This window comes from Poecilia latipinna, unplaced genomic scaffold (assembly GCF_001443285.1).
Source record: "Poecilia latipinna isolate Pla-1442-1.1 unplaced genomic scaffold, P_latipinna-1.0 Scaffold1481, whole genome shotgun sequence".
Lineage (NCBI taxonomy): Eukaryota > Metazoa > Chordata > Actinopteri > Cyprinodontiformes > Poeciliidae > Poecilia > Poecilia latipinna.
In genome coordinates, this window is record NW_015114097.1 from 21,038 (window position 1) to 48,190 (window position 27,153).

The window sequence follows — 27,153 nt, forward strand, 5'->3', positions numbered from 1 at the left end:
ATTTTAATGAGATGTAGATCAAATGCACTAACCATTGTGGTACTGCTGTTAGTTCACAATCAGGATTTAATTTATGATAATAGAATATTTGATAACTGTGTTTGTGAGTATGCTTTTTTTGTTTGTTTGTTTTTTGTCTTTTTCTTTTCGATGTATGCTGATGTTGATTGGAAAACTTGTTACCATGAACTTAGCTCTCTCCCATCTCTTCAAGAGTATTTAAATCAGCTGGCGGGTGGTTTTAATCTGATTTTAATTGCTGGAAAATAATTATATTTTCTAAAAATGCTTCTATGAATCAGAATAAATAAAATTGAATTAATAGAAGGAAGCAGTGTGTGAAATGTCAAAGTTGTTAAGTTTTCGCCTGTTTTCGAGTCTTACAGCGATCCACATCTACAAGCTCTGCGTCATACAGAGCAGAAAATATGGAACCACAAGAGTGCCACTAAAATTACGTTTAAAAAAAATCGATAAATCAAATGTAAGAATTAAAAAGACAAAATGAGAGCAGAACTATTTTGTTTTTTTTGTTGGTTAAAAAAGATATTTCCAAAGAAATGTAAAAAAAAAAAAAAAATGCTTGACAAACAAGTCCATCTAAAAAATTGCAATATAAAGTTCAGTGGGTTTTTTTCCTCACTCCTTTCAGAAAGTGAAATAGATGAAGATTTATTACACAACTATTTGAAACACTTATTTGGTTATTACAAGTGGTGTGGAGGCGATTAGCCCGTGGTTCTGCTGAGATGTTATGGAAACCCAGGTTGCATTTAAAAGCTGCCTTCAAGTCATCCGCATTGTTGGGTCTCATCTTCCCCTGGACAATATGGCATGAATTTTCTATGTAGCCGGTTTGCTGCCACAGTAACTTGCTTGATCGGAATGGGGGAAGAGGTTCAAATGAGAAAGAATAACTTAGCTGTGCCAAAGCCAGATCTTCTGTTCCTTTTGATCGTTGCTAAAATTTGGCAATAACTCCTTGGAAAATCATTCGCTTGTCAGTTGAGACCCGATTTTAGCAGCTCCTTTTAAAACGGTGCTGCTGAAACTGCAATATCAACGGTTCAAACTGATAGTTTAATAGTTTAGAGGATATTTTTGGCACACATTCAGTCACTAAGTATTTCGGTAACTGTAAGATAAAATATTAACCGACTCTCAGTATCACTGCGAGGCTCCTTCTGGTGGCTCCTTCCAGCAGTACAACGCACCCTGTCAAAAACCTTAAATCGCCTCAATTTGATTTTTATTTTTTTTTTAACTGAGTTCACTGTATTCTGGGTCAGTGTCCACACAGCCTTAAAACATCTTAAATTCACGTATTGTTAAATTAAGGCCTTAAATTGTCTTAAATTCATAAAAAAAATATACTAGTTAGCCTTGGACATGTTAATTACAGGTCTTACATTTTGTCGTGGCCCTTGATAGCCAGGGTAGCTGGCTAGTTTATTTTACATCAATTCTTTTGTATTTTTTCTGTCACAATATAGGTCTTAAATTTAATTCATAGTGGTCTTTAGAAGTCTTAAATTTGAGTTGGGGAAGCTCGCAGAAACCCTGATATTGAGACGACCTCCACAGTCAAGATATCCCAGTGGGATCGGAGACCTTGAGAACATGGTGGAATAAGATGTTTGTGTCACAGATGAACAGATAAATCTGCAGCAACTACGTGATGCCGTCCCGTCCATGTGGACCAAAATATTGGAGGAATATCTGGATCTGTTCCATGGAGAATTAAGGCTTTTGTGGAGGCAAAATGGAGTCCAACTCCGTACTAACGGGGGAACCTAACCAGAAAGGCTGGCAAGTTTATATCCACAGGTATCAAGATGTCAAGCAACTAATGTTTAGAAAATGTAATGTCCACAGTCGTCAAAGCTTCACCAAAAACTTAAAACTGTTTAAAAACTGAAATAAAGCAGCGCCAAGTGCAGATGGTAGTAGAGGGTCCTCTGAAATGAACGTTCCCGCTGTTGTACAGCAGGTGGCAGCAGAGACTTTGACTATTTGGCCTGAAACTCTCAGAGTTGCACTTCTTTACTGTGGATGCCCAGCCACGATGCTCCATCGATACTGTCGTGGATGAATCAGTGTTTTGTGATCCGATGGAGACTTGCCAAATATTACTGACATCACGACCACGATGAATTAAACATTCACGTGTCTGGCATGTGTTTTTGCAGACGAACACGTGTTTCCTGCTCCCTCTGTGCCTAAGTGAGCCCAGGCGTTTGGACGTCCATCAGCCTTTTCCCAGACAATGACGATCCTCCTGACAATGAGGAGCTTTTAATTCCCTCCATGCAGTCACCTGATCTCCTGCACTGCCAGGCCTCATTACAGCCAGGGGTGTAGCATTCACATCCTACGTGTCCTCAGATAAGCCCAGTTAAGTCCCTCTTTGTCTCTACACACACACACACCCATATGGTGCCTGTTCAGCATGCCATATGCTCAGGTGAACGCTTCATCACAGTGTATGTAAACCTACACATTAACATAAAGATGATCTAATAAAGCTGTTTTTTTCTTTTCTTTTATTCACTCAGATGGTTTGAGGTTGGCTCACACGGCGTTTGCTGAAAGGTGTGTGTTACGTGTGTTTAACCAAGACAAATGGGTCAGCAGCAAGTCATTTGACCCCTCTACACAAACACTGGTTGTCTGGTAATGAGTTTATAAAAGCTGGTGTTGAGCCCTTTACACCAGGTAACAGCCTGTTAAGTCCAAAAAAAAAGAGGTTTGTATCCTGACAAGGCTCTCTGTTCAGTAATAATACACCTGACAAAAGACTTCGGCTTAGCGTCTGAGCCAAAATGATGCCTTTAGAGTGAGGTACTGTCATCATAAATGCTACATAGTGCAAATAATCCTCTTTGAAACACCTAAGCGCTGGCTTATCTACATGCGGACAAGCTGCTTTTATCCAGGAGTTCTGAGCAAGTCGGTGGCAGTAATGCAAACGGAGGAAGAGTGAACCTGAAGGCTGCCATGTTCTTATTTATGCTCAGCTGTGTGAAGACCAGCCTTCAAATTGCTGGCTGTAAGCTCTAGAAACAGTCAGGAGGGAGTATTACGAATCAAGTGGCTCACGAAGGAAATGATAAAAACAGTGCCCTGCAAACATATTCATATTTTATCCTGTTGTAACAACACATTTCAGTGCATGTTTTGAGATAAGCTAACAAAATAACATCCTACATAAAAAGTCATATATATGTGGCTTTATCTTTAGCCCCATTTTACCTGATACCCCTATGAAGGGTGGCCATTTATCCTGAAAAGTCACCTAATTAGTTAATAGGGCCCGCCTGAGTGTCCTGGTTGATCATCCCATCCAGCTGTTTGGTGAAGGCCTTAGAGAACAAACGCCGCCATGAAGAGTTTTATCGCCTCAGGAAAAACTACTTGATTGCAGTTGATCATAGTAATTGGCAGAGAAGTACATTCATTACCATTTATCAAACAAGACAGGATGAAGGCTGTGGGCATGGCAACGGATGATTTGATGAGGGATGCTCAGGGGACGCCGCTGCTGATGAGGATGATTCTGATGTTACATCCCCGAAGTGTTTCAAGTCATGGGAACCACGATACAGAAGACAGAAGACGGCTACAGTGGAGGTGATGAAGGTCCTGGAAACAAGGGTGCTGTGACTGTCCAAGGGAAAACAGATGCTGCACGGTTGCTGATGCTCTGACTCTGGCCATGGTGGTGTGATGCTAGCTTGACTATGGAAAATGGAGTGCATGCTTGGAGGCTGGTCTTGAGGGACATAGACTAGCAAGCATTGTGTTGAGAAGAAAGTTTGGGAGGTGGTATGACATGAAAAAGAGTCAAAGTTATTTCTTTACATTTTTGTAGGGTCATCTGTGGATTTCAATAGGGCGTACCTGGCCAGAAGCTAACGCTCTTTTGGGAGCAGTCTGGTTCTAGTTCTGGTTCTGCTGTTTATCTACTGACCCAGAATCTATGGAGAGTGAAGAGTTCTGCCAGTGAAAGTATGTTTTCCCTCAACATTAAGGAATCATTGACTTGAAACAAACTCCTATATCTTACTGAAAAGTTACTTGTAGGTGTTGTTCTGCTAGGAGTCGGTCAGGACCACACTCCAGATGGAGATTGGACTCTCTAAGGTCTTCCTCCCAGCACCAGCAGCGTGTCAGGCAGGTTCTTTAAGAAATAGGCGGCGCATCTCCACCGCCTCCTGACAGCTTTATTCTCAAGCATCAAGCTGTTCCCCATTCACTGCAGATCATGCTTGATGTCACTCCGTGTGTCCACCTTGGAAGATGAGACATTTGCTGAATGTCTTCATTTCATTTGTAGCAAAGGGCGCATCTGCAGCTAAAAGAAAAAAAAAAAATCCCAGCACATCTTGGTTTTATCTTAAATGTAAAACATAACTGTTGTGCCCTGTGTGACCCTCTAGAAATAGAGTTTTCACAAGTTACCATTACAAGAAAGAAAAACATAATCACAATAGACAGTTTCAACGTTAGCGTTCTGTAATTAGAACTGCTAAGTGAACCAGAGAGCCCATAAACCTAAATGCCTCCGTCTCCCTGCCACATCTCTATTAGCCGCCCTTGGAGCTTCTTGAACAGAGAACAGAATGTGACACAGCCCGGCTGAACGTGCTCTCCGGATTCCTCCGGCTCCAGTCTCGAGTCTGCACGACTCAGTCATCTCCCCGTGACACAGCTGTCACTGTGTTTTTCCTCTCAGGTTCATAAAGCCCTCCCCGCTCAGGTTGACCTATCTTTATGATCTCAGGAAGCGGGTTTGGCGGCTTCCACGAATCACTCTTCTCTGGCAGCAGTTGTTTTTTTGTGGTTTTTTTTCCCCTTACACCTTTTTCCATCACGCCATTTTGCCTGGCTCTGAACTCTTTTCCAACCTTTTCCTTCGCCTCGCTCCATCACGCTCTGACCTGCGTGTTTGTTTCCCTAAAAACAACTCCGTCTTGCTGCTGGCAATTAGAGTAGATTAAGGCAGTGTGTGTGTGTGTGTATGTGTGTGTGTGTGCGTGGCCAGGTGTGCTTGTGTGGGTTTCTGCAAGCCTTTTCTGTTTCGGTGTGTGTTTGCGTTTTCGAAATGGAGGCCAGCGCTACAGGTTGAGGGATGATGTTAAATGCAGTGGCGGTAGGAGTCTTTGGTAGACAACGGATTGCTGGAGGTTCACTGGAGCCTCACTGGAGCAACGATCACCAGAACAGAGGTCAATGCTGTTACCGATAGCAATGAGTCATCCACCGTTTCTACATCTACCGTTTTAGGGCAAGCTGAGGGTTTTCTTTCACTCTCAACCCTTATAAAGTGTTAAAGGTGGAAGTTTGCATTTAATCTTTTGATATATTTAATAAATACTACTTCTACTGAGGTTTAACACCAAGCATCAGACTTTTGTTTCAGGTTTCCTTATGTTGTGGAAAGCCTGTTGCGTACATATTCATTTTATATATGTCAAAATGTAAAGAAATTAAGCTTGCCGGTACTCTTAAATCTGGACTTGCAGTGCTGTGAGCTGTACTCACCATATTACAAATGTCTCATGTTTCAGCGTTTTTGGTTACAGTTGCATAAAAAAAATGGAACCAAAACGACTTTTCTCAACGTGGAAAAAAGTGAGCATAAAACATTTTGTTCCGAGTCTGAAACTCTGCACACTTACTGCCTTTTTTATTTACAGCAAAATAATTGAAATCAGTCTGTAAACGGGTTACAAAGCCGATTCTAAAGCTTTGTCACTCAGTGACTAAATGAGTTGGTCATTTGGTCACAGTCACAGCAAGAGGGTCAAAACTCCTGTCGAACAATAGACTTGATTTCAAAGCTATACATAGACCTTGTTTAGTCGAGTCAGTTTGTTTGATTCCTTTAAACCTGCATATTTCCATGATTATACGAAGACTGAGAAAAACTACCAAGAGTGATGATGGTTTTATCGTGGCTTGTACTTAAACTGATAAATTTGTTACTTTACCAAAATGTCAAAGCATGAATTTCAATTCACAGACAACATTAATTGATATATTATTGTGAACTAATTGCATTCGTTTTTCATTGATGTTGCAGTAACATAACTTTGTAAAAAAAAAAAAAATACATATATAGAACAGTCGGGCTTTTTCAGGTTGTGTTCTCACTGACAGAAAGTGATCGAGACAGATGAGGACTGAATGTTACTTTATTTCTATAGAATAATTATGTCACCACAACATTAATAAAACCAGTCAAATACCTCCAGTTACTCTTTTTTTTCTTTTGTTTTTTTGTGAGTAAGCGCCAGTCAGATCTAAATCAGATCCCGGACAACTTTTAACTCTGAACTGATGAAGTTGCTAGTTAATAACTTATTTTTTTACATATATACACTGTCGAGTATATGATGAAATAACAAGAAGTTAATTTAATTTGAACAAAGATTATAGCTTAAAATTATGTAGCCATGTCTTTGCAGCAGAAGTAGACCATTGCTGAATATTACATTATATAGAATGCAAAATATTTCTGCATTTAAGTCAGTAGATTTTACTTTTCATAGGCTTCACTGTTAAATTAAATCACATAAAGACAGTTTAATTCTATTACAATTGATCTTTTGCTACACTTGCTGGACATTAAAGGATTTTGCATGGAATATGTAATAAAACTGAGAAAACTGAAGACATGGTCTGACATTGGGATGCCAAATCTGTAATATTATAATAAGTTCTCCTATTGACCTCAGAAGCCAAATTAGGAAACAGAATATGTTGGAGGTTATGTAGTGCCAAAGGGGGAAGAGGGAATGCTGGAAAAACCACATGCTCTCTTACTTCATCTGCATGTGTGTACAGATGTGTGTGTGTGTGTGTGTGTGTGTGTGTGTGTGTGTGTGTGTGTGTGTGTGTGTGTGTGTGTGTGTGTGTGTGTGTTTGTAATACCTTGTGGGGACCATTATCCTGACACATACGACGTTATGGGGGACCCACTGCTCCTTGTGGGGACCTAAGCCTGGCCCCCACAAGGGGAGACGCTGTTTTTGGTTCAGGGGTTAGATTTAGGACTAAGGTGTGAATGAAGGGTTAGGGTTAGGATAAGGTTTAGGCTGTAGAAATGAATGGAAGTCTATGGAAAGTCCCCACAAAGATAGCCCTGCAAACATGTGTGTGTGCGTGTGTACATGGCCAAAGGACAGCATGGGGAGTCGAGAGGCGGAGTGAGCATGGGGAGCAGTACAGGTGTGTGCCCTCTGTTTCTCCTCTTTATACGGCACGTCAGCTGACGGTGAGTGGAGGGGCTTCTACCGAGCAGCAGGTCACCTTTTGCAGTAAGTGAAAAACGGTCATTTAACGTCCTCTCTTTTTATTTTCCTCCGGCTCTGCTCCGTCTTTCCCTTTCCTTTTTAAATTCATCCGGGTCAGGTAATAGCTGGAGGGCCAACTTTGTTCCTGATTGTTTTTTTAACTCGGCCTGGGCGTGTGACTGTGACGTACGACGCCGCCGAAGTCTCCTGCGGTTTTTCCTGTTGATTATTTCTGCAAACGTCTTTCGGCACATTAACACGAGAATATCATTACCATTCCAGACTGATTCTGGAGTTTTTAGTCTTTTGTTGAGCTGAAGTTTAGAGTGTGAATACACCTGTTTATTGCAAACCTGCGTGAGCCAGTTTTCATGCTTTAAATGAGGATCTTCCAAAAACACATGAAGCTTTAAAGAGGACAGATGTATTGATGATCATCTTTTTAAAACAAATCTTTTTGGACAGCAAAAGACAAGCCCAGAAGTTTTTCCCCTTTTTGTTTGTTTTTATTAATTATTTTTTTCTTGAGAAACTTCCCTGGGAGGAGGTCACATCACACATGGAGACAAGGCTGCCCAGAGCAGGAACCCGGCTCACTGGGGCAGCAACAGAAAGGTTTAGTGAAGCGAAAAGAAACTCCAGGAGCAAAACACACGTTAAGAAAAACAAAACAATTTTTTCCCATTAGAAATGACTTCATGCTACAAATGTAGGTGAAATCTAACTGTGACGCCAGTACTAAAGTGGCGGAAACAGCCTGGAATCGGCCTCAACTTCTTCATCAGTTCAGCTTGAGGTCAATGTGTCTAAAATTAAACACAATTAGTTTAGCCCATTGTTGTGCATTTCATGTTTCTGTTCTTCCTGTCTCGTTTTGGTTCTCGGCTGTCTTTCTTCATCTGTGCTGTTGGGAGGCTTCCCTCTCATCTCCTCTGTGCCGTTTCTCATCTCTGCTCCTCCTGCAGCAGCAACAGCGGTGCGGTAATTTATGTAATTCAGACTAATACATCTAGTTGCCCTCAGACTTATTTCTTAAATAAAAGTATTTTTGCTTTTTATAAACCTGGGTTAGATATCTTTTGAATTTTCTAAACACATTTTTGATGTATTAAATCTCTCACCATGCCATAATGTATGATAATCTGTTAAAAAAATCTACTTCCTTGACCTCCTCCCTGTGGTTCTACTGCCATCTGCAAACAAAATCCACTGGTCAGAAACAACCAATCAGAGCCAGGAGGAGGGTCTTAGTGTTGTCAATCACGCTTGTGTATGTTTAAGGTCCAGATAATGTATGCAGTGATGGATTTCAAGCGTTGTTTTGGATGTAGCTTTAATTTTTAAATGAAACTTCTGATTTTTTATTTTTTTGCTAGGCTGTGTTTCGTTTCTTGGTTTCCATAGTGGCATTTGTTCGCTGTTTGCTGACAAACCTCTGAGGCTTTCACTGAACAGCTGGATTTATACTGAGATGATTAAATCGCACACATTCAATTTACTAATTAAGTGACTTTGAAAGCCAGTTGATTGATTGATTGCTGAGCTTTACTGCGGGTATCGAAGCAAAATGTGAAAAGTTCAAGAGCTGGTAAAATACCTCTAAAGTCACTGTGTGTTTCCTCTCAAATAAAAGCCTCCCGCTCACTCTCACTAAATGCTGGCAAAGCGGCGTAGCTGTTTTCAGCTTGCCCCGACTCCTACAAAGCGCTCTGTGACCTTTTTTTTGCTTCGCAACCAAAGAGCACATAATCACCCACCTCCAAAGAAGGAATCAGGGCAGGATTGTTAAGCCTCAGTGAGACTCAGCATCACAGGGACAGATGGGTGAAAGAATGAACAAACATTTATTCATTCTTTTATCCATCTGTCATTCACACACACTATTGTGGATGAGTTTCCCAAAGTGGGCGCTATGATGCATCCCACCACCACACTGAGGTACACTGAAGTTGTTCTGATGATGCAATAGATGAGATTTAGGGAGGCTCGGAGTGCTAAAAATAAATGTATGTGGTGGGATTGTTTGCTTTAAATAAGAAGCCCACAGATTGTTAGGTTTTTTTTTTCTTACCTGCTCTTTCTTAGAGGCTATTCTCTCTCTTCCCTTTTACAGCTGTTTTTGTGTGTTTTATCCTGGTCGACCCCCTTGGGAACAAGAGCTCCCCTCACCCGCCTGTTTGCTTAAAACGCCAGCCTGAGCCCACCGAGGTGAGTCGTCTTGTTTGCGTCGTGACGCAGGCGACTTGCTGATGTCTTCGATTGTTTGTTGCCGTGGTCTCCTGAGAGACGCGCTGTCTCGTCTGAATCATCAGGCTTGTCAGTCACGGGGTGGGCCTGGTGAGCTCTGACTGATTCAGGAATCCCGTGGAGGCAGCTTGTATAAATATGAATAATAGATTGCAGTTTGTTGATTATTAGGATGATAATTGTTCTGTTTATCTTTTTTTTTTTTTTTTTAAGTTTTGATTTGGCCTGTTAAAATAGAAGTTTGCATTTATTATGAGTTTCCCCTTAGTTGCTTTACCTATTTTAGATTTGCAAAGTGAAGAAAAACAATCTTTTGTTCTGAGCAAACGCAGTGATGTTAATGTAAAATTCTTAATTTCATAGATTTTTTTTACTCCGCTTTATCTGGTGGGTCTTTCAGGTTATTGTTTGTATTAATGGAAGCCACATAATTTCCTTTGGGATCAATAAAGTATCTATAGCTTGCTAACTAGTTTCAAATGTTGTTAGCAACATTCAAAGCTTTCATTTGACAAGAAGTTGTTGTCAAATGGTTGTAGCTTGCTTTGAATGTTAGCATTTGAAACTAGCTAGCTAGTTAACATTCGACAAGTTGTCAAATGCTTGAAGCTAGCTTCAGATGTTAAATAGCTTCAAATGTTATTGTCAACAACATTTGAAGCTAGTTTGCTACAAACATTTGACAACAACTTGTTGAATATTTGTAGCTAACCAGCTTGTTGTTGAATGTCATCTGAAATAATGATAGATGACAAACTCCATGCTCTTTCACTTCACCTCCACTTGACACACTGATCTTGGACTCATTCAAATGTCCCACAAGGTATCAAGTTTCTGGAAATGCGCAAAGCTCAGCTCTGTTCATAGGCAATTAAAATTAACTGTACTATCTTTGAAAAAAAATGAAAGAGTGGTCAAATATTCAGCGAGTGTTATGCCAGCACCTTGCAAAAAGCATATCTACAACATTTATTCAAATGTTGGTGTAGTGCATGTACACATCTAACCTCATATGCAAAACTAGGATTAAAGAAATTCCCCAGTAAATTCAAACATATTCACCTAATTCAAGTTGAACATATTTTGTGTGAGTTTATCTAAACTTTTCATTGGCACTCGAAGCTAAAAATCTCCATAGCCCATAATCTCTCCTCTCTTTTCTTTTCTCTCTTTTCTGCACTGTCAGATTTCCCCGAAGCTATGCCTGCCATTGTCAACCTCCTTTTCAACGTGGTCTCCACCAACACCACCATCTCCTTCACGGTGGTGCTGCCGATGGTGAGCCTGATCTCTCTTTTCGCCGGGGTCGGAGGTCACCTCCTTCTGTGGCTGGTGCTGGTGAGGAACCCCCGGAGCCGCTCCAAGCCGAGCTCCGTCCTGCTCCTCAACCTCAGCCTCGCGGACCTTGGAGCCCTGCTCACCCTGCCCTGTGTGCTCCTGAGCGCCAGCTTCCAGAACTGGCAGCTCGGCGGTGGGACCTGCGTTCTGCTGGGGTTCATGACTTCAGTGACAGTAGGAGTCGAGATCTTCAGCCTGGCAGCGTTGGCAGTACTGAGGTATCGCATTGTCGCGCCACGGATGAGGCCGCCTGTTAGGCTGACGCAAGTGTGAGTAATAAATAATGAAGTCTGTTGTTGTTGGAAGGCATTGTCACAAAATGTTGACCCTTTTTGAATCCCATTGAAATGGAGTAACATGTTCTTTGTGGATCTTTTTTTTTTTTTTTTTGCTTTTCTGGTTAAGTCATCTAAGAAAAGTAAAACATTTTTATCTTTTTTTTTTCCAGAAACTGCCCCCAAATCATAAATGAAACTGGACTGGGCTTTTCACATGAAATATGAACATTTTGCAAGCACAAAAACATATTGGAAATGTTTTCCAAATCAGATGTGCCATGTGAATCACATGTTTGAAGCTGGGGTATTTATTTACTTACTGTGGCACCTTAGTGTAAAAAACTGACCCCAATGTGTTGTAAAGATTTGTATTGATGTTAATGTCTAGACTCTAGAAGATTGTTTTTCTAGATTAAAAATGTGGAGGTGAAAGTAATCAAACTCACCATATCCTACACTGAGTGATACAACTCAATATTATGGTAAACCTAAATGTATTTTATTTAACATGTCCAATAGAGTTCCAATGTTGAGCTGCTGTCATACTGTTTTCCTATCTCGAAATATGTGTTAGGAAATATCTCCTAAAATTTGTTAACATTTTAGGAAATTGTTTTTTGCACTATCTGTGCGTCTGAACAAATTTACACATTTTACAAATACATTGCTAGTACAACTATAAGGCACAACTAAAGATGCTCAGCCATATCAAATATTTTCAACTGTTAAAATGTGTAGAGATGCACAAAGATATCGACTGGTATCTATTTTCAGCTTGACCCATCCTGACCGCTGGCCAGCCGGTCAGAAACATCCGATCTTTTTTCGTTCCAATAAACTTTTCTGACATAAAAAGGAGACAGATACAGCCTCCCTTTCTTTCAATACCAGTGATTCATTCCTTTCATGGAGTCTGTTGGTTTCTTGATCTGTTGACGTTCAACTCTTTGTGCAGCAGCGACTCATCTCCCAGACACGTTTGAGAGAGGTGGACTGTTTTCCTACACTGTAAATCTCCTGTTGCAGAACTGCAAACAATGAATTTCTCTTGATAAATAGGAAGCAGCTAAAACCTGCATTGGCAGATAAAAACAAAAATACTTTAGTAGAGTGTTACATTACAGGCTAAATTATTTGGAACTTTAGTTTTTCTACAATATAGAAACACATAGTTGATCTCATGGCATAAAGCCATGAGCGCATTTGTTGAAGAATGTAGAGCAAGATTTCCTAAAACTTTCAATGTCTGCAGTATCTTGGTTCTTCATAACTTGGAGAACTTTCATAATTATAAAAGGCACCGATTCCTAAAAATATTTCCCTTTAGTGAGGGTTAGTAATGCATCCGAAAGTATCTGAATTACCGATAGACTGAAACCACATGCAGCCGGCCATTCGCTGCCTTGCAACATATTAAAGTAAATCTTTACCGGCTTCTGTGGGAGCTTCATTGATTTGAGATGGAAGACATCTAATTTAAACAGTGTGGCACATTAATCAACCCTTCTGTTAAGCTTCAAGCAATCCATAGACCTGCAATTTAATTTAGAGGCAAATTCACATTGGGACAGAGGACAGGTTTTTAATGGTAAATCCAACCGTCGCAAAGGTCGTTCCCCACGTGTGGCTTGAGATGCGTCAGTGAGTTTAAGGTTGCGGTGGGGTTGGTGAAGCAGGTAATGGCTTCATGATCAGATGTTTCCCCTGGAAGTGACTCTGATTCATCTCCACTTGCAAAATATTTGGGGTATAGTTAGAAGAACAGATAAAAGAATCCCAACCCATTAACAGATTAGTGCTTGGATACAAGTGGAGGCTGATGCATAGTCTCAAACTTTTTCTTTTGGGGTGTGATTCTATAAGATTTGCGTATCAAGAGAAACTTCTTGTCCCATCAAATTAACATGCCTCTTGAAGATCTCTAGATTACATTATTCTACACAGAAAATAAGCTTATATTCTGTCCCTGTTTCCCTCAGGCTGTGCACTGTGGTGGCCATTTGGCTGGTCTCAGTAACCATGGCCTTGCCGAAGGTCACCTACGTCAACTTTGACGGCGGATGCACCTGGTCGGTCGGTCAACAGGAGTGGCTGTTCTTCCTGGTCCCTGCCTTCCTGGTGTACTACATGGCGCCTCTCTTGTGCATCGCCATCAACTGTGGCCTCATCATCTCCCACCTCCACCGCTGCAGAGGCAGCCTGGTTGCTGACAGACGCAACAAGAAAGCCACCGCCCTGCTGATTAGCTCCACGTTGGTTTTTGCGGTCAGCTGGTTGCCGTACTACGCGCTCGAGTTCGTCAACGTTCTGTCCCCTTACGTCAGCTCAGCGGCATCGCCCACCAGCAGATTAGATGCTGGCCCATCTTGGACTTTGCCTACTTTCTATCCACCGGCCGGGCCCACTGAGCAAACCCTGACGAGGGTCACGCTGCTGTGGGAGGTGGCCTCTCTGGCGGCCATTTTGTTGGTGTGCCTGGCTCCGTGTTGGAACCCTCCGCTGTACTTCTTGTTGTCACGCCCGGCCGTGCGCCAGCTAAGAGCTCTCCTGCCTTCCTTCATCCGAGAGCAGTTGGGGAGAAAGCCTGCGCAGCGCTGGCGCATTGCTCCGGCTCCACCGCCGTGTCTGCCGGCTCCCAGCGCGGCCTCGGACCCGCTCAATCGGCAAAGCCTGATGGACAGATTGGCTCAGTAAAGATGGCAGCAGCTGGGCTCGCTCTCGTCCAGCTCACACGTGCCGTCAATGAAACGGCGCATGTCCAAAGACGTGATTCACAGGATGCACTGTTCGTGTACGTAACGAGTACACTCATGGCTCTTGGCAACAATAAACTCTCACGTTGGATCATAATCAGACCCCATTCTAGGCTATAAACAAGGTTTACGTCCAAGATCACCATACCAGACACACTTAGCAACTTGCTGTCCGGTTAGTTCCAGCTGGAAGAGGGAGTCAAACCGAATGGAAAATTAAAACTGAAAGGCCAAACAAAGCAATTTCTTTGTGTATCACAGCCCAAATCATCAGTTATATTCAGGTCACTGAACCTAAATATATGAATTCCCACACATGGGACTTGAACCACAGCAGTTTGCTTTTTTGGTGCTGAAGGGCATCAGCTAAACCTGTCCTGACTGGCTCAACCCGTTGAAGCAAATATAAACCAAAACTCCCCACAGGGATTTTACACACAAAACCCTAAGCTCAATGTGAAAAAAAGAAAGAAAAAAAAGCAATCGGTGAATAGGATAAACGGCATCTGCATTGTGGAAAATTGGCGTTGCTCTTTGCAGTCTGTTAGAACCATCTGTGGTGCAGCGCAGCAATGCATCACAACACGCAGTGCAGCCCTGCAACCCCCATTACAGAGCGGAAACACAGGAGACGACGCGCCTTTACAAATCTCCCTGAAAAGCTCGGAGGCAGCCGATTCTGGATTCAATGTCATGGTAATAACCTCGATGAAAAGAAGGCCTTCTGACTTTGACTCGCATTAAAAGACGCTGGCTTGTTTGGAACCCGAATGCTGATAAGTGGCTATTAAAAAGAAATTTGACACAAAGTATTGCATCTGCTCTGCTGGGGGAAAATTACTCGCCTAGAAATGGATCCTATCTGCATCCAGAGTGGATTAATATCACAATGTAAAGGTCATGTTGTGTACTGCCTGTAACTTGGTTATACTCATTAATGAAATATCGAAGGCTGTGTAATTTGTTTTGCTGTTTTCTGTTGACGGTGCAGTTTTATGTGTTGCAGACGTCTGAATGTAGACATTTGCAGAACTATTCACACCCCCTCAACTTCTTCATGTTTCGTCGTGTTACAACCAGGAACTAAAAATTTAGATGTGTATTTAAATTCAGTCTCTCTTTACTCAAATAAACTGCTAATAAAACTCCAGCATTTACCTTTAGGACAGCTGGGGTATTAGCAAATATATTATTTTGGAATTTTATGGCAGAAATTGACACAAAGTGGATTAATGTGAAGGTCAATAAACAATATGTGTGGGTTACAAAACGTTTCACAAAAAAAAAAAAAAAAAAAAAATCCAAACATTTCCAATAGGTTTTTCTCCTGAATTTTCCTGGATGTTGCTCCGACTGCCACAACTGGTTTCCTTTTCCCTGCAGAGCAAATGTGTCCCCACAGCATAATACTGCTGCCACCGTGTTTTACTACAGGGACGGTGGTTTTAGAGTTTATTATGTGACTTTTGTTGAATTTCAATTGACTTCACGAGGTTTCTTATTGACTCTCTTCCAACAAAGGCTTTCATTTGCTTGCTCACCCAAAAGGAGCAGATTTGTGGAGTACATGAATAATCCTGTGGTGTTTCCATGGGGATCTTCGCTGTTTGCCTGATTAGCGCTCGCCGTGCCCTCGCCTGTCGGTCCTGGTGAACGGCTTGTGTGTCGGTCAGTTTTCAGGTTTGTCTTTCTATCTGACTTTTGGGGTAAAGTCATTGAACAATGTTCTGTGAGACGTTCGAAGCTTTGCTGTTTGTCTTTTAACCCAACCCTGCTTTATCCCTGACCCTTCTGCCATTTTCTCCAACAAATCTCTGATGGCTTTACAGAATAGCTGCATTTTTATATTGAGATCGATGTGGACGGATCCAGGAAGGCGGCTTGTGAAGGTATTTTATTCAAGGATATCAGAATATTGGATGTCACCGTTTGGTTTCTATTGCAGCCAAATTGACGGAGACTTGGGCTTATAACATGAAGCGATTTCAGAGACCTGAAAAAAAAAAAGTCAAAGCCATAGCCGTACAGACTTATTTGTTTTCTTGCAGAGAATCAGATGAGAGTATTACTGGAGCACTCCTATTTGACTGATGAATGTTATGCAAATCCTGTTTAAGCCTAAAACATGGAACCCAAAAAAGGGGAGGATAAGCTCTCTGAAAGTGAATCTCTAAAATAACCTCTATGTTACAGACCTTGGAGGATCCACTAATTAAAATAATCAGGTAAAAAAAATAATAATAATAAAGTGTGGTGCTGAATGTAATTTACATCAAAGGGGGATGCTGAACTACACAGACACAAGAAAAGTGCTGAAAACTCTGAACGGCTTCGTCTCTGGTCAAGACCGTCCGAGATGAGGCGACTGAACTCACAAACCTTCACCGATCACGACGTGACTGACGGTGCCGCCTTTTTCAGTTTCTCAGCCTGGATCTGTCCTTGAGGCTGTTGTTTTGCTGTGTGACAAAATTGAAAAATATCAAACCACTTCCTGCAGATAAGGGTGAAACAGAAACAGGAAATATCCAAGTTGGATCCAGATCACAAAATTTGCCTCTGGCGATGAATCTCCTAAGCGTAAATCATTCCTTCTAGTTCCTCACTATAAGGGATGGGCGCCAGAGAATCAGGCTTTATGTCTCTGTGCGTCCACAAGACTCTGTCAGTCATCCTCAGCCCACGTCTTTTTTTTATTTCTTATGGTCTTAGAGATTTAAAAGCAGATCCTTACCTTAATGATGAAATGCTACTTTATAGCTTTTTGAACTGCTCTACAGTAGCATCTCAGATTGCTATGATAATTTTTTGTTTTTCTTGTCTCACAAAATTGTCGTAGATTGTGTTGATTCTTGGATAAATTCTTGTTTTCCTTAAAACAGTGCTGTGGGATGTTCTCATATATATTTTTTACTCCTATATTAGTGATTTAAGACACTTAAAATCACTCTAAGTTGGAAAAAAATAATCACCATTTAACAATAGAAACTTGGGAAGTGTTGAATATGTTTTTTAAGCTATCATGTAACAGATTGATATAATTTGATGCATCTTCGATGAACCTAAATGTAAATTAAGTGCAGGGGAGTCGCTTCAAGCACTTGACATGCTAAGTTGAGTCAATCTTCAGTGCAAATAAAGCGTCTGCACAGCGTATAACGTGATATTAAACAGTGTTATTATTGGGTCATTATAGAAACGTGATTTGACAATGGTGTGATTGGTTAACTGAGAAATTATTTTTGTTATATATGTTTCCTTATGGATTCCTTAACTTTGCCTGCACACACATGCACATCTTTCACTTTTTGACCAGATGTAGAAGATGACAGAGTGAGCTTAAATGTTGTTCTTACTGAAGTGCCTGCATTTTGTATCTAAGGTATATTTTGTATCGTAATAATGTAATTTCTTTGTAAAATATGCAAGTGTAACTCAGTGAAATATAAATTACCCTTCAGATTAAAAGCAATGTTTTTGTCTGCTTTGATTTGACGTTAAACTCTTTTGCAATTTCCACCAACAAATGCACTCAATTCACAGCTTAGTAGAAAATTTGGGGTTAAATCTCCCAATGGCACATCAACACGTGGCAGAGTGGGATTGAGCCTGCAAGAGATCTACTTTTTCCACTAGTACGTCTCAACGAAATAAACAGAAAGGTGGCAATAACATGAAATGCTAGTTACTTCTTGACCTGTTGACATTTTTTGAACCGCAGAACCAAATGACAACCCTAACCGTCTTTTCTTTTTCTTTGTGTCGATATCGTCTTGGCGGCTAATGAGATCTTTTATCTTCGTCGTCTGTCCGCACCGTGATCCTCTCATGATGCACCGCAACCCAGTAAGCTGCCATGTCTCGATGAGTCTGTCTTAATTAAGTCAGAAGATTAGCGAAAGCTTAAAAAAGAAGAAGAAGAAAAGAGTCATGCTCAGCAGGCTCCATTGAGAGGCTCCTTCCCGTTTCTATTCAGCGTGTTTGCTGAATCCCTCACACATCTGCGGGGCTCCGCTGCGCTGAATGTACGGAGCAGGATGAGCTGAAAGAAGATTTAACATCTTGAAAACTCTGGGAGATAATCGTTAAAAAAAGGAAGTGTTTTTCCATCATCTGGATGGGCATTTAAGTGATATCGATTTAGTGTGTGACAGCACTACTTAATGGCCTTATGGAGAATGCCAGCTCATTAATTGTCATTGATCGCTGTGTAATTCCCACGGGGAGGATTTATTTTCTTTTTGTTAAATGTCTCACAGAGAAGTAAGGGAAGTCAGAGTAACAATATTAATGTTCAAAGTTGTAGTATGTTTTATCCACAAAACTATAGCTCGACTTTTAATTAGCAGAAAAAACTGTAACTCCAATCTCTCTGGTAGATGACATTTATTTTTAAGATCTTATTACAAGACTGAGAAAAATGATTATAGGAAAACCTACATCTTTGATCTTTTATAGTGGAAATATTTTCACTAAATGATCGTCTGCCGTCTGTACCTGCTGAATCGTATCAATAAGTTGGACATTTTTTAAAAATCTTTTGTACACTACTTTGTTTAATCAATAGTCATTTTAGAGCAAAGGTTCTGAGCTCAAAATATGTCAATGTGTGTTATTTTTGTGAAATCTTACCCCAGAGCGGAGAATGTTCAAACAACATTTAGTGTTGTGAGGTTTTATTCTTTACAGTCAGAATTATTTTTCATGTAATCAGCAAGCTTCTGCTAAGCTGCTTTAATGTATTTTTTATATAACTGAACCAAGTTAAGAGACACGCCAAAGTTAAAGATAATTATCTTCTTGTCCGTTTGGTTCTCATTAAAGTCGCAGTCAAATGAAATTTGATTCGCATCAAATGATGTGGGGGGGAAATGGCTTAGTGATTAGCACAAAAAAAGAGATTTTGTGGCTTTGCAACACATCAGAGCCAGACTTTTAGAGCAAAATGTCAGTAAAGTCCGTTTTCCTCATCCTCTAACCCAGGGGTCACCAACTCCAGTCCTCGAGGGCTACCATCCTGTAACTTTTAGATGGTCTCTGCTCAAACACACCTGGATCAAATAAACTGCTCGTTTCCAGCCTGTTGCAGAGAGGAATGAATGCTGGTGAGGGAATTCAGACATTTTGGAGCAGAGGTGAATCTAAAAGTTGCAGGATGGCAGCCCTGGAGGACTGGAGTTGGTGACCCCTGGTCTAACCACTTCCTGGTTAGAGGACAACATCTGGGTCTTGACAGCAAGACTTGTGTGATGTGAAAAAAGTGCTCAATCATAACACATCTGAGTTATGAATGATTATTAGTAGGCAGATTTAGGTTATGATTTGACATTTTATCTTTTAAACAATTATTAGGTTACTCAAGCGTTTTAAGACATATCTGTTGATTGATTGGACATTTTATCTTTCAGATGATTCTTAGGTTATGTTACGTGATGACACAGGTGGAGGGTTAGTTCCTCTGAGCATTGGGTTTTATTGTACGCTCATTCTGGAAAACAGACCTCAGAAGAAGAGGGAAAAGTTGAACAGACTATGAACAGGGTTATTGTGTGATTATTTGGGCGGGGTAGTCTCCAAATAAATATGATCGCTTCATACGTTTTGCTGTCAGATGTTTTGAGTAAGTGTGATCCCAAAGACACATCTTTGCATCCAATAGATGCGATTCGTCTTTACCTCACCGACTCTTTTTGCGCTGGGTTAATCCTTCGCACACGAATCCGTGTTGATTTATTGTTCACGACATCAGGGAAACAGAATTCAATCAGCAAAACTCTGGACCTGGGAACAAACCGAGCAACACGACGGCGATGGCAGAGAATCGGGTGATGAAGGAGAGAAACGAGATTTCGGAACACAGGTGTGTGAGTGAGCAGATGAAAAGCAACTTACGAAACACGAGCTGCAGAAAAACATTAGGAAGGTTCAGAGTCGAAATGGCAGGATGGAAAGAGCTAAATAAACAGACATGCAAACACAGGGATACACAGGAACGGAAAACCCAACAGATCGGGACAGTTTCTTCTGGCTTTCTTGGTAATGAAACACGTGTAAGCAGGGCATCAGCTGCTGCTAAACCAGCTGATATTAATTTGCACTAAGTGGCAGAAATGGTTTCTGGTCACCAATAGAAGCTGGTGTCACGATGTTTCATGCCTTTTCCTCACCTCTCTTTCTTTATGTATTTGGTATTTTACTCTGACCAGGATAAAATCAGGCCTAATTTTCAAGGTCCGTAAACACGCGTGTCTACAGTGGAAGCCCTCCCTGGGAGGTAATTTGCAGGAGAGCATGCTTTTTAGCATTCTAGTTTCAGCAGGAACCCACCGAGTCCATTAACATGATGCCGCCGCCTGAACCCATTGTTCAGACTGTTTCTATTAGTTAGCCGTCCGTCTCATTGCTGAAATTGCTTGGTTCAATTCACCAACCCCTGTGTGGACAAACGGCTTCCGAGCCTGTGATCACACGACTGGTCTGTGAAATTAAATCAATCTGTGCCCCGAGAGCTGAAAACAAGCCTGAATCTGACGAGGATGCTGATCCTCTGTTGATATTATGAGGAATTTTACATAGAAAATTGCTCTGAATCCATCCGAACCGTTTTGAAACTTTTCCCCCTTCCCTCCCAAACGTTCATCCCTTTGGCTCTTGCAACGAATGATCGAAGCTGCGCGGCGCAATCTGAAGGCTGACCCAGCTCCTGTAAACTGTCTTTAGAATAAAATAAATCTCTCTCGCATGTGCTCCACTTCACTTCCCTTCCAGCAGAGAGACTGGAGCTCGATTTGAAAGGCCAGGGGCAGAGAAGTGTTGGCAGCAAAGCCTTTCATTTCAATGTGGGTGCTCTCATTGTTTCTGACTTCAGCTGCAGTTTAAATACAGTTCCTCTAGTGTTTCTTGGCAGCTGGTGCCTTGGCTCGTTCAGCTAATCAATGATTTAAGCAATTGGGGGATACTTTATTTATCAAATCACGCCTTGAGCTGAAATTTGTCAACTAATGTCTTGGATGTTCCAGAAAGAAAGGATTAAAAGTGAACATTTCATTTCATTTGCCTGGAAGCACCAGCAAACCCTTAACATCTAACCTCATTTCCACAAAAGTTGGGAAGTTTTCTTGAATGCCACAGCAGCGTTCAATTGAAATTAAGGTTTCGTTAAAGACCTGAGCACATAAATCTGCAATATACTGCTTAGGTGTATTCAGAAAAATAAAAAATAAAAAAAAAATTATATATATATATATATATATATATATATATATATATATAAATCTAAATTCTGCAGCCATCAAGAGCTCGAACACTTAAAAATTAGAAAAATCTGCAACAGATTCAACATTCAGAGGATATGTCTCACAGGTTATGTTGTCAGGGTGTCATGGGTGTAAAAGAAATTCCCACCAAACGCAGAAAATCTCATTTGTATTTTAGGGTTCTTTAGCATCCTGTCAAGAATAGAAATTAACATCTATGTTCCATTCAATTGAAAAAATACCTTACAACTCCTAAAAGGACATTAAATGTTGTTGTAACTCATATTATTCAAGATTCTTCAAAGAGTTGTTGCAGATTGTGATGGCTGTGGGCAGGAAGGCTCTCCTGTAGCAGTCTGTGCTGCAGAAAATCTGAAGAAGCCCCTGATTGAAGACGTTCTTTTGATGTATTACAGTCTCATGGAGAGGATGGTGATTGGCGGGAAAATTTAAATGATGCTCTTGAGCCAACGCTTGCTAGCAGTTAAAGTTATTGCATTTCATTGCAGATTTACAGAAACAAATAGTCCAATCCCACAAATGATATTCATTGTTTTCAAAGAATGGAAAAAAAAAAAAAAAAAAAAAACGAGTTTCTGTGCTTAAGAAGTTCATGAGAACTAATCAGTTTTTTTATTAGTTTTTTCTCCCTGGGCTTCTCTCTGCTGCCCTCTGGCGGCCGCTCCCCATAGTTGTCTCCCAATTAAATCCTCGGTGAAAGGCAACACACCAGGTGAGGCGCACCTACTCTGAGGAAGCCTCACATAGCACAAAGCTGATAGATATTAATTTTGACAGGCGGAAGTGAGGGGCACTCCTTTACTCCATTACTGAACATCCCCTGCCTACCCAACCCAACCCGTCGGAGGATCACTCCACTCTCACTGAGGGACGCGCCTTTACACACACGAGGAGAAAGAGAGAGGAGAGATAGATGCAGGTATTAGCAGGAGGTGGGAAGGGCGGCGCTGAGACACGGCCGTCCAGTGGGACAAGGAGAACACTAGTGGGGATGTGCTGCGGCGCTGCTGTCTTTCCCCAAGCACATTTACGGCGCTACTTAATCGGAACGTAGACGCAGGTGTACCCTCCTCCTCCTCTTCCTCCTCCTCCTCCTCCTCCTCCACAGACCTACTACCACCTATCCCAGTTTCCCACGCGCCAGGGCAGGAACAACAAGAGCACGGTTAGATGAACGCGCGCGCTGCTTCTCTGTTCCGGTGCGCCGCTGTGAATGTGACGCCGGGTCCACAGCCAGCGCAGATGACCTAAAAGCACGCCGCTCTCCCGGCTCCATAAAGAGAAGGCTTATTGACCACCATGGCTGACCAGGTAAGAGACGACGCACATTTTCCACCCGCACTCTCACCACACCTCTTTACACACACACACACACACACACACAACGTGCGCTCTGAGCTGGGGCCGAGAATAGACGCACAGGTGGACAACACACAGCTTCTGTCACATTATTTTCCCCAAAACTCATTCTGCTTTATCTCGCGCGCTCACTTAAACAACCCGTGCTAAAGTGCCAGGCATTTGTAAACCGCAACAGATGGACTTTTAACTAACTACAGCATTTAAACAGTCACATTTTCCTTCCCAATTATTAGGTTACCATAAGCCCTCATAATTTATGCTCTGTTTCTGTGAGCATTCAAGAATTGCCGCATAATGAACAGAAGCTACTACTCTGAAACAGACTACGGGAGAACACAAACATTGCCCGTGGTATTAATTTTGCATCGTCTGCCGTTGTTTGCCCCAGTTTCTCTCTGCAAGCCTGGTGAGGAGCAGATTAACCCCTGACAAACTGCCTCGGCCCGCCCGGTCACGGCTTCCTGCCTCTGCTGCAGACACTCAAGGCATGCCTAATTGATTAGCTCGTTCAGTTAACCTAATTGAGGAACCCCCGCTGATTCCGTGAGATGGATTAGAGTGCGCAAACGTGTGTGTGCGTTTGCGTAAGAGATAGTGCAAAGGTGCCATAGCTGCCACACCTCAGCTGGCATCTTTATAGACGTAAAAGCACTACAGTATACTTAAGTATATGCAATATTATGCCATATTGTACAGTGAATAAGTAGACTGCGTGGCCTTAGTTGACATTACAACCATTTATTGTACCCTCCTAATAAAATAATTGTAAGTAAGCTCTAGTATAACAATATTACACACTAAATCCTGCTGTACTGTTGCATACTATTTCAGTTTTTGCTTATTTTCTTTTGGCTGACAAACAAAAACCCATCCCTTCTCAGTTTGTTTTGCTAGGCTGTATTTATACTTCACAAAGTGGGGCATAATTGTGAAGGAAAATCACACGGCTTACAAAGTTTTCTCAGAAAAAAAAAAAAAATCTAAAAAACAGTGCACCGTATTTGTATTATATCCATTTCACTTTGAGCAGATCCAAACACCTTTTAGCTGCAGCGACGCAAGTATAATCGGTATGAAGCGATAGGAATTTTTTTCCGTATTTTTCATTGCAAAATAGCTCCAACTCATTCAGCTAGACAATAAGAAGTCCCTAAAAACATCAATTTTCAATTGTTGCCACTAGCTGGGTTTCATTCAGCCAGTTGCCTGAATAATTCTAACACATGAATATGATTTATTTTAAACTACACAGTTTCAAGTCTTAACATCTTTTCATTCAGGATTTCTCTGTATTAGGCATCAAATAACTTCCTGTCAACTTTGACCAGCTTTCTTGTTTCGCTTAAAAAAAAATAAAAAAAAGAACATCCCCACCTGAGCTGAGGATTCAGTATGTGGGATATTGTTTCATAACCTAACCATTTTTCTGTATCACTTGTTTGCTGTTTTGGTCTTCATAATGCGGTTTCCCCACTAAACCTCTGAACTTTTCACAGGGCAGCTATATTTACACCAACATTTAATCACGAGTAATGGACCCTGTTTACTAATTTGGTAACTTCTGATGACAATTGCAGCGGATTTATTTAGAGGATATTCAGAATAATTAAATTTTTTTTACCCTGTAGATTTCTACTACGTTCAACAATCACCGTATTTCACAACTATAATCCACTCTAACAACTCCAGCACATAGTTGCATACAATATGTGCATATCTGCTAATCATATATGACATAATATATTAAATTACACAGCGGTTTATCCTTGTAATATACAGTGGAGCAGTCACAGACTCGTCTCCCAGTCTAACAGGATCCAGGTTAGGGTGATTGATGAATCTAATTTAAGTTGTAGGTGTGAGAGAGCAGGGCTGCCTCTCTGTGTTAGCCGAGTGATGGACAGGCGACCTGTCTACGATGTACTCTACTTCTTACTCACTGTCAGCAGCTGTAGGATCCACACTTCTGTGTATAGATACATTATAAATATAAACCTGATTGCTCCCTGCACCACCTGACATAGTTGTGAGGGCAATGTGTTCCTTTATACGGTTTTAAACTAGCTAGCGGAAAATGTTCGACATGATAGAAATAGGCTTGCAACTAATGATTCATTTAGTAATCAATTAATTTATCCATTATCTTGATTATAAAATTAATCGGATAAAAAAATTGGCACAGTCCGCAGATTGTACAGTCAGCCACTTAATTTCTTTTGTGTAATATTAGAAATATGTTTACAGACAAAGAAGGTTTTACTTCATCTTAAATGCCAAATGAAGAAAGTTTTCCTGGCATTGCAGGCGGCTGTGACCTGTGACCAGTCCGCAGCAGTGCTTCCTGCCAGCCGAATGCAAACACATGCAGGTGTATTGTTGCTCCTTACTGCTTGTGTTGACAGCATCATCCCAGGGACTGGGAACTAAGTCTTGCTTCAAACTCTTAAGATGGCCTTAACTGATGGAGAAGACAAGCAAAAAGATTTACTGAGGTTCAAAAAGACCTTTCCAGAACAAAGACCCAGTGTTTCATATCTTTTAGTGTTGTGTTCCTTTTATTTGCTGGGGGGAGAATGACGTGGCTGTTCCCCCATTACACAACATGGTCTGTGAAATAAGTACTATTTGACACTGAAAAATATTTTCAGGCTTTGTATGGTATTGCATTATTTATTATAACATACAACTATTGCTTGATTTTACAGTACACTACAACATTATGCAGTGCAGTTAAATTATGCATGTACTATTTCATACTTTAAACTTAATGTGATGTGCTATTTACACATAAGCAATTTTACAACTGTTGTATATGTTTTCAATTATTTCAACCTTTGTTGCATTTTATTAATTTTAAGGCCAGTAAGGAAGTGCTGAAATCCTCTTGTGTACTCATGGGCTGCAAAAGGTGGAGAAAGTTCTCACTTCATTTACACCAGAGCAGTCAGTCATCCTAATGCAGCTCAGCTTCCCTGAGGTTAAACCCAATGTTTCCTGCTTCTGTCTACTGTATCAACCACCCAATCAAAGGTCTTTACCTTCAGGAATTTTAAAATCTGCCTCCGACAGAGAGGCTGTGGTAGTGGAAACATTTTAACCTGAAACAGTTGGACGAGTTCAGGTTTGGTATCGATCGTTGTCTTCTACTTCTGTACGTGTGTGGTTTCTTATTTGTGGAATGTGGCTCAACACAGACTTTAAACCAGGTGAAATCCAGGCCTCATTAGTTGCAGTGTAGCGATACTTCTAGCTCATGAGACAAGATGGTTCACAACATGAAGTCTGCAAAAGCAAGACATGATGTTGTTTTTTTAAAAAGAAATATGATCAATCCATACAGTCGTAAAGAGTGGTAGTGGCTTTAAAGCTTGGATCATTTTTTAATATATTTTTGCTAAAGCTGTCGCCATGTTGTCTGAAAAATATCGGGTTCCTCTGCCTTCTCCCTGTGCTTCCCCTGCTAACTATAGAAATACAGCCTTCAGAAACAACCAGTCACAGCCAGGAGGAGGGTCTTAGTGCTGTCAATCATGCTTGTGTATGTGCTATTCACAGCCTCATTCTTGCTCTCCACTACGCTACAGCTTCTGTTAAACAACACTAATTTGTAGTGGAGGCACAAAACTCTGAACCAGATGCCAACTTTTCAATTCTTAGCAGCTAATAGTCAGCTAGTCATTGTATTCTTTCAAATAATTTTAATCTGACTCAGTTTGTGTTTTTTTTTTTCCTGAACACAACACAACAGGGCAGCTTACTTCAAAATAAAAGAGTCATCCATTGTCAATGTTGAACATAGTTCACAAGTTCATGGCAAAGTGCGTCTCAAGTCAGACTAGCAAATGTTGACGGATCTGGTGACATGCGATCTCATTCCAGCTTTCTCATTAGTAAACCCGAGCTTGTTCTATCATTTCATGTCAGAATCAATTTCTAATGAAACAGGTGAGTTGTATTTTTCTGAACTGGTTTTTTTTTTTTTTTTTCATTATTTTTCTTTTTTCTCATTTTCTGTGTCATTGCCCTTTGTTTAATTGCTGCTGGCGTTTGTTGAATTTGCACAGACTCTGAGCCAGAGATGCCCAGTGGTGCTGCTGGAGCTGGATTAATTGCTGTATTAATATTGATGAGGGTCATCTACGGTGGACGTTCTGCAGTTGCATACGCGTGTGTGCAGAACCTTAGATTCATCATGTGGACTCTCCAGCACACCACTGTTCAGTTATGCTCCACAGTGTAGAAATTGCATTTTCACTTGATTTCGTGCTGCAGTCGCCATGAACAGTGTATAGTCAGTGCCTCCGGATCACGCTTACACCTTTTGTTACACTGAGCAGCAGCCTCTCTGTCTCTGTCTCTCCTTTGTGATACTTCTCTTTTCTCAGGTCTCCACCTTATTCACTGTCTTTATCAGCCTGCTGTCTCTTACAATCCCTCAGCGCCTCTGCACGTCCAGCTCATCTCACTGCCCAGCGAGCCAGCCTTTACTACCTCTCCTCTCTGTTTTGTCCTTTGACTCTGTTCTCGTCTATCAGCATCTTCTTCCTCACCCTGGAACCTCACCTTCAGTTTTGTCACCTCCCTCTTCTTTGCACACACA

The 27,153-nt window shown here is 41.2% G+C and overlaps 2 protein-coding genes and 1 long non-coding RNA gene across 4 annotated transcripts in view; all 3 read left to right on the forward strand.

The window, feature by feature from the left end:
- Nucleotides 1–3,991: 3,991 nt before the first annotated feature.
- Nucleotides 3,992–19,239, forward strand: LOC106962973 (uncharacterized). The gene is made up of 3 exons (XR_001428092.1): nt 3,992–4,083; nt 12,953–12,956; nt 19,229–19,239. It is a non-coding gene; the product is annotated as an uncharacterized LOC106962973 (long non-coding RNA).
- LOC106962972 (type-1 angiotensin II receptor) lies at nt 9,428–11,267 on the forward strand. Its single transcript, XM_015057652.1, has 2 exons — nt 9,428–9,506; nt 10,732–11,267. The coding sequence occupies exon 2, from the start codon at nt 10,746–10,748 to the stop codon at nt 11,154–11,156; it is 411 nt and encodes a 136-aa protein (XP_014913138.1). The 5' UTR covers nt 9,428–9,506; nt 10,732–10,745; the 3' UTR covers nt 11,157–11,267.
- A 2,711-nt stretch (nt 19,240–21,950) lies between the features above and the next one.
- rem2 (RAS (RAD and GEM)-like GTP binding 2) overlaps nt 21,951–27,153 on the forward strand; it is a 60,399-nt gene continuing 55,196 nt past the window's right edge. Inside the window, exons 1-2 of one of the 2 annotated variants that reach the window (XM_015057660.1) lie at nt 21,951–22,110; nt 22,300–22,502. In XM_015057660.1, the coding sequence (XP_014913146.1) occupies nt 22,491–22,502 (12 nt within the window). In that variant the 5' untranslated portion in view covers nt 21,951–22,110; nt 22,300–22,490. The other variant, XM_015057659.1, reaches the window with a different exon arrangement.

Coding starts and splice junctions, on each gene's coding strand:
- LOC106962972 (XM_015057652.1), top strand. CDS start 10,746: ATGCCTGCCATTGTCAACCTCCTTTTCAACGTGGTCTCCACCAACACC.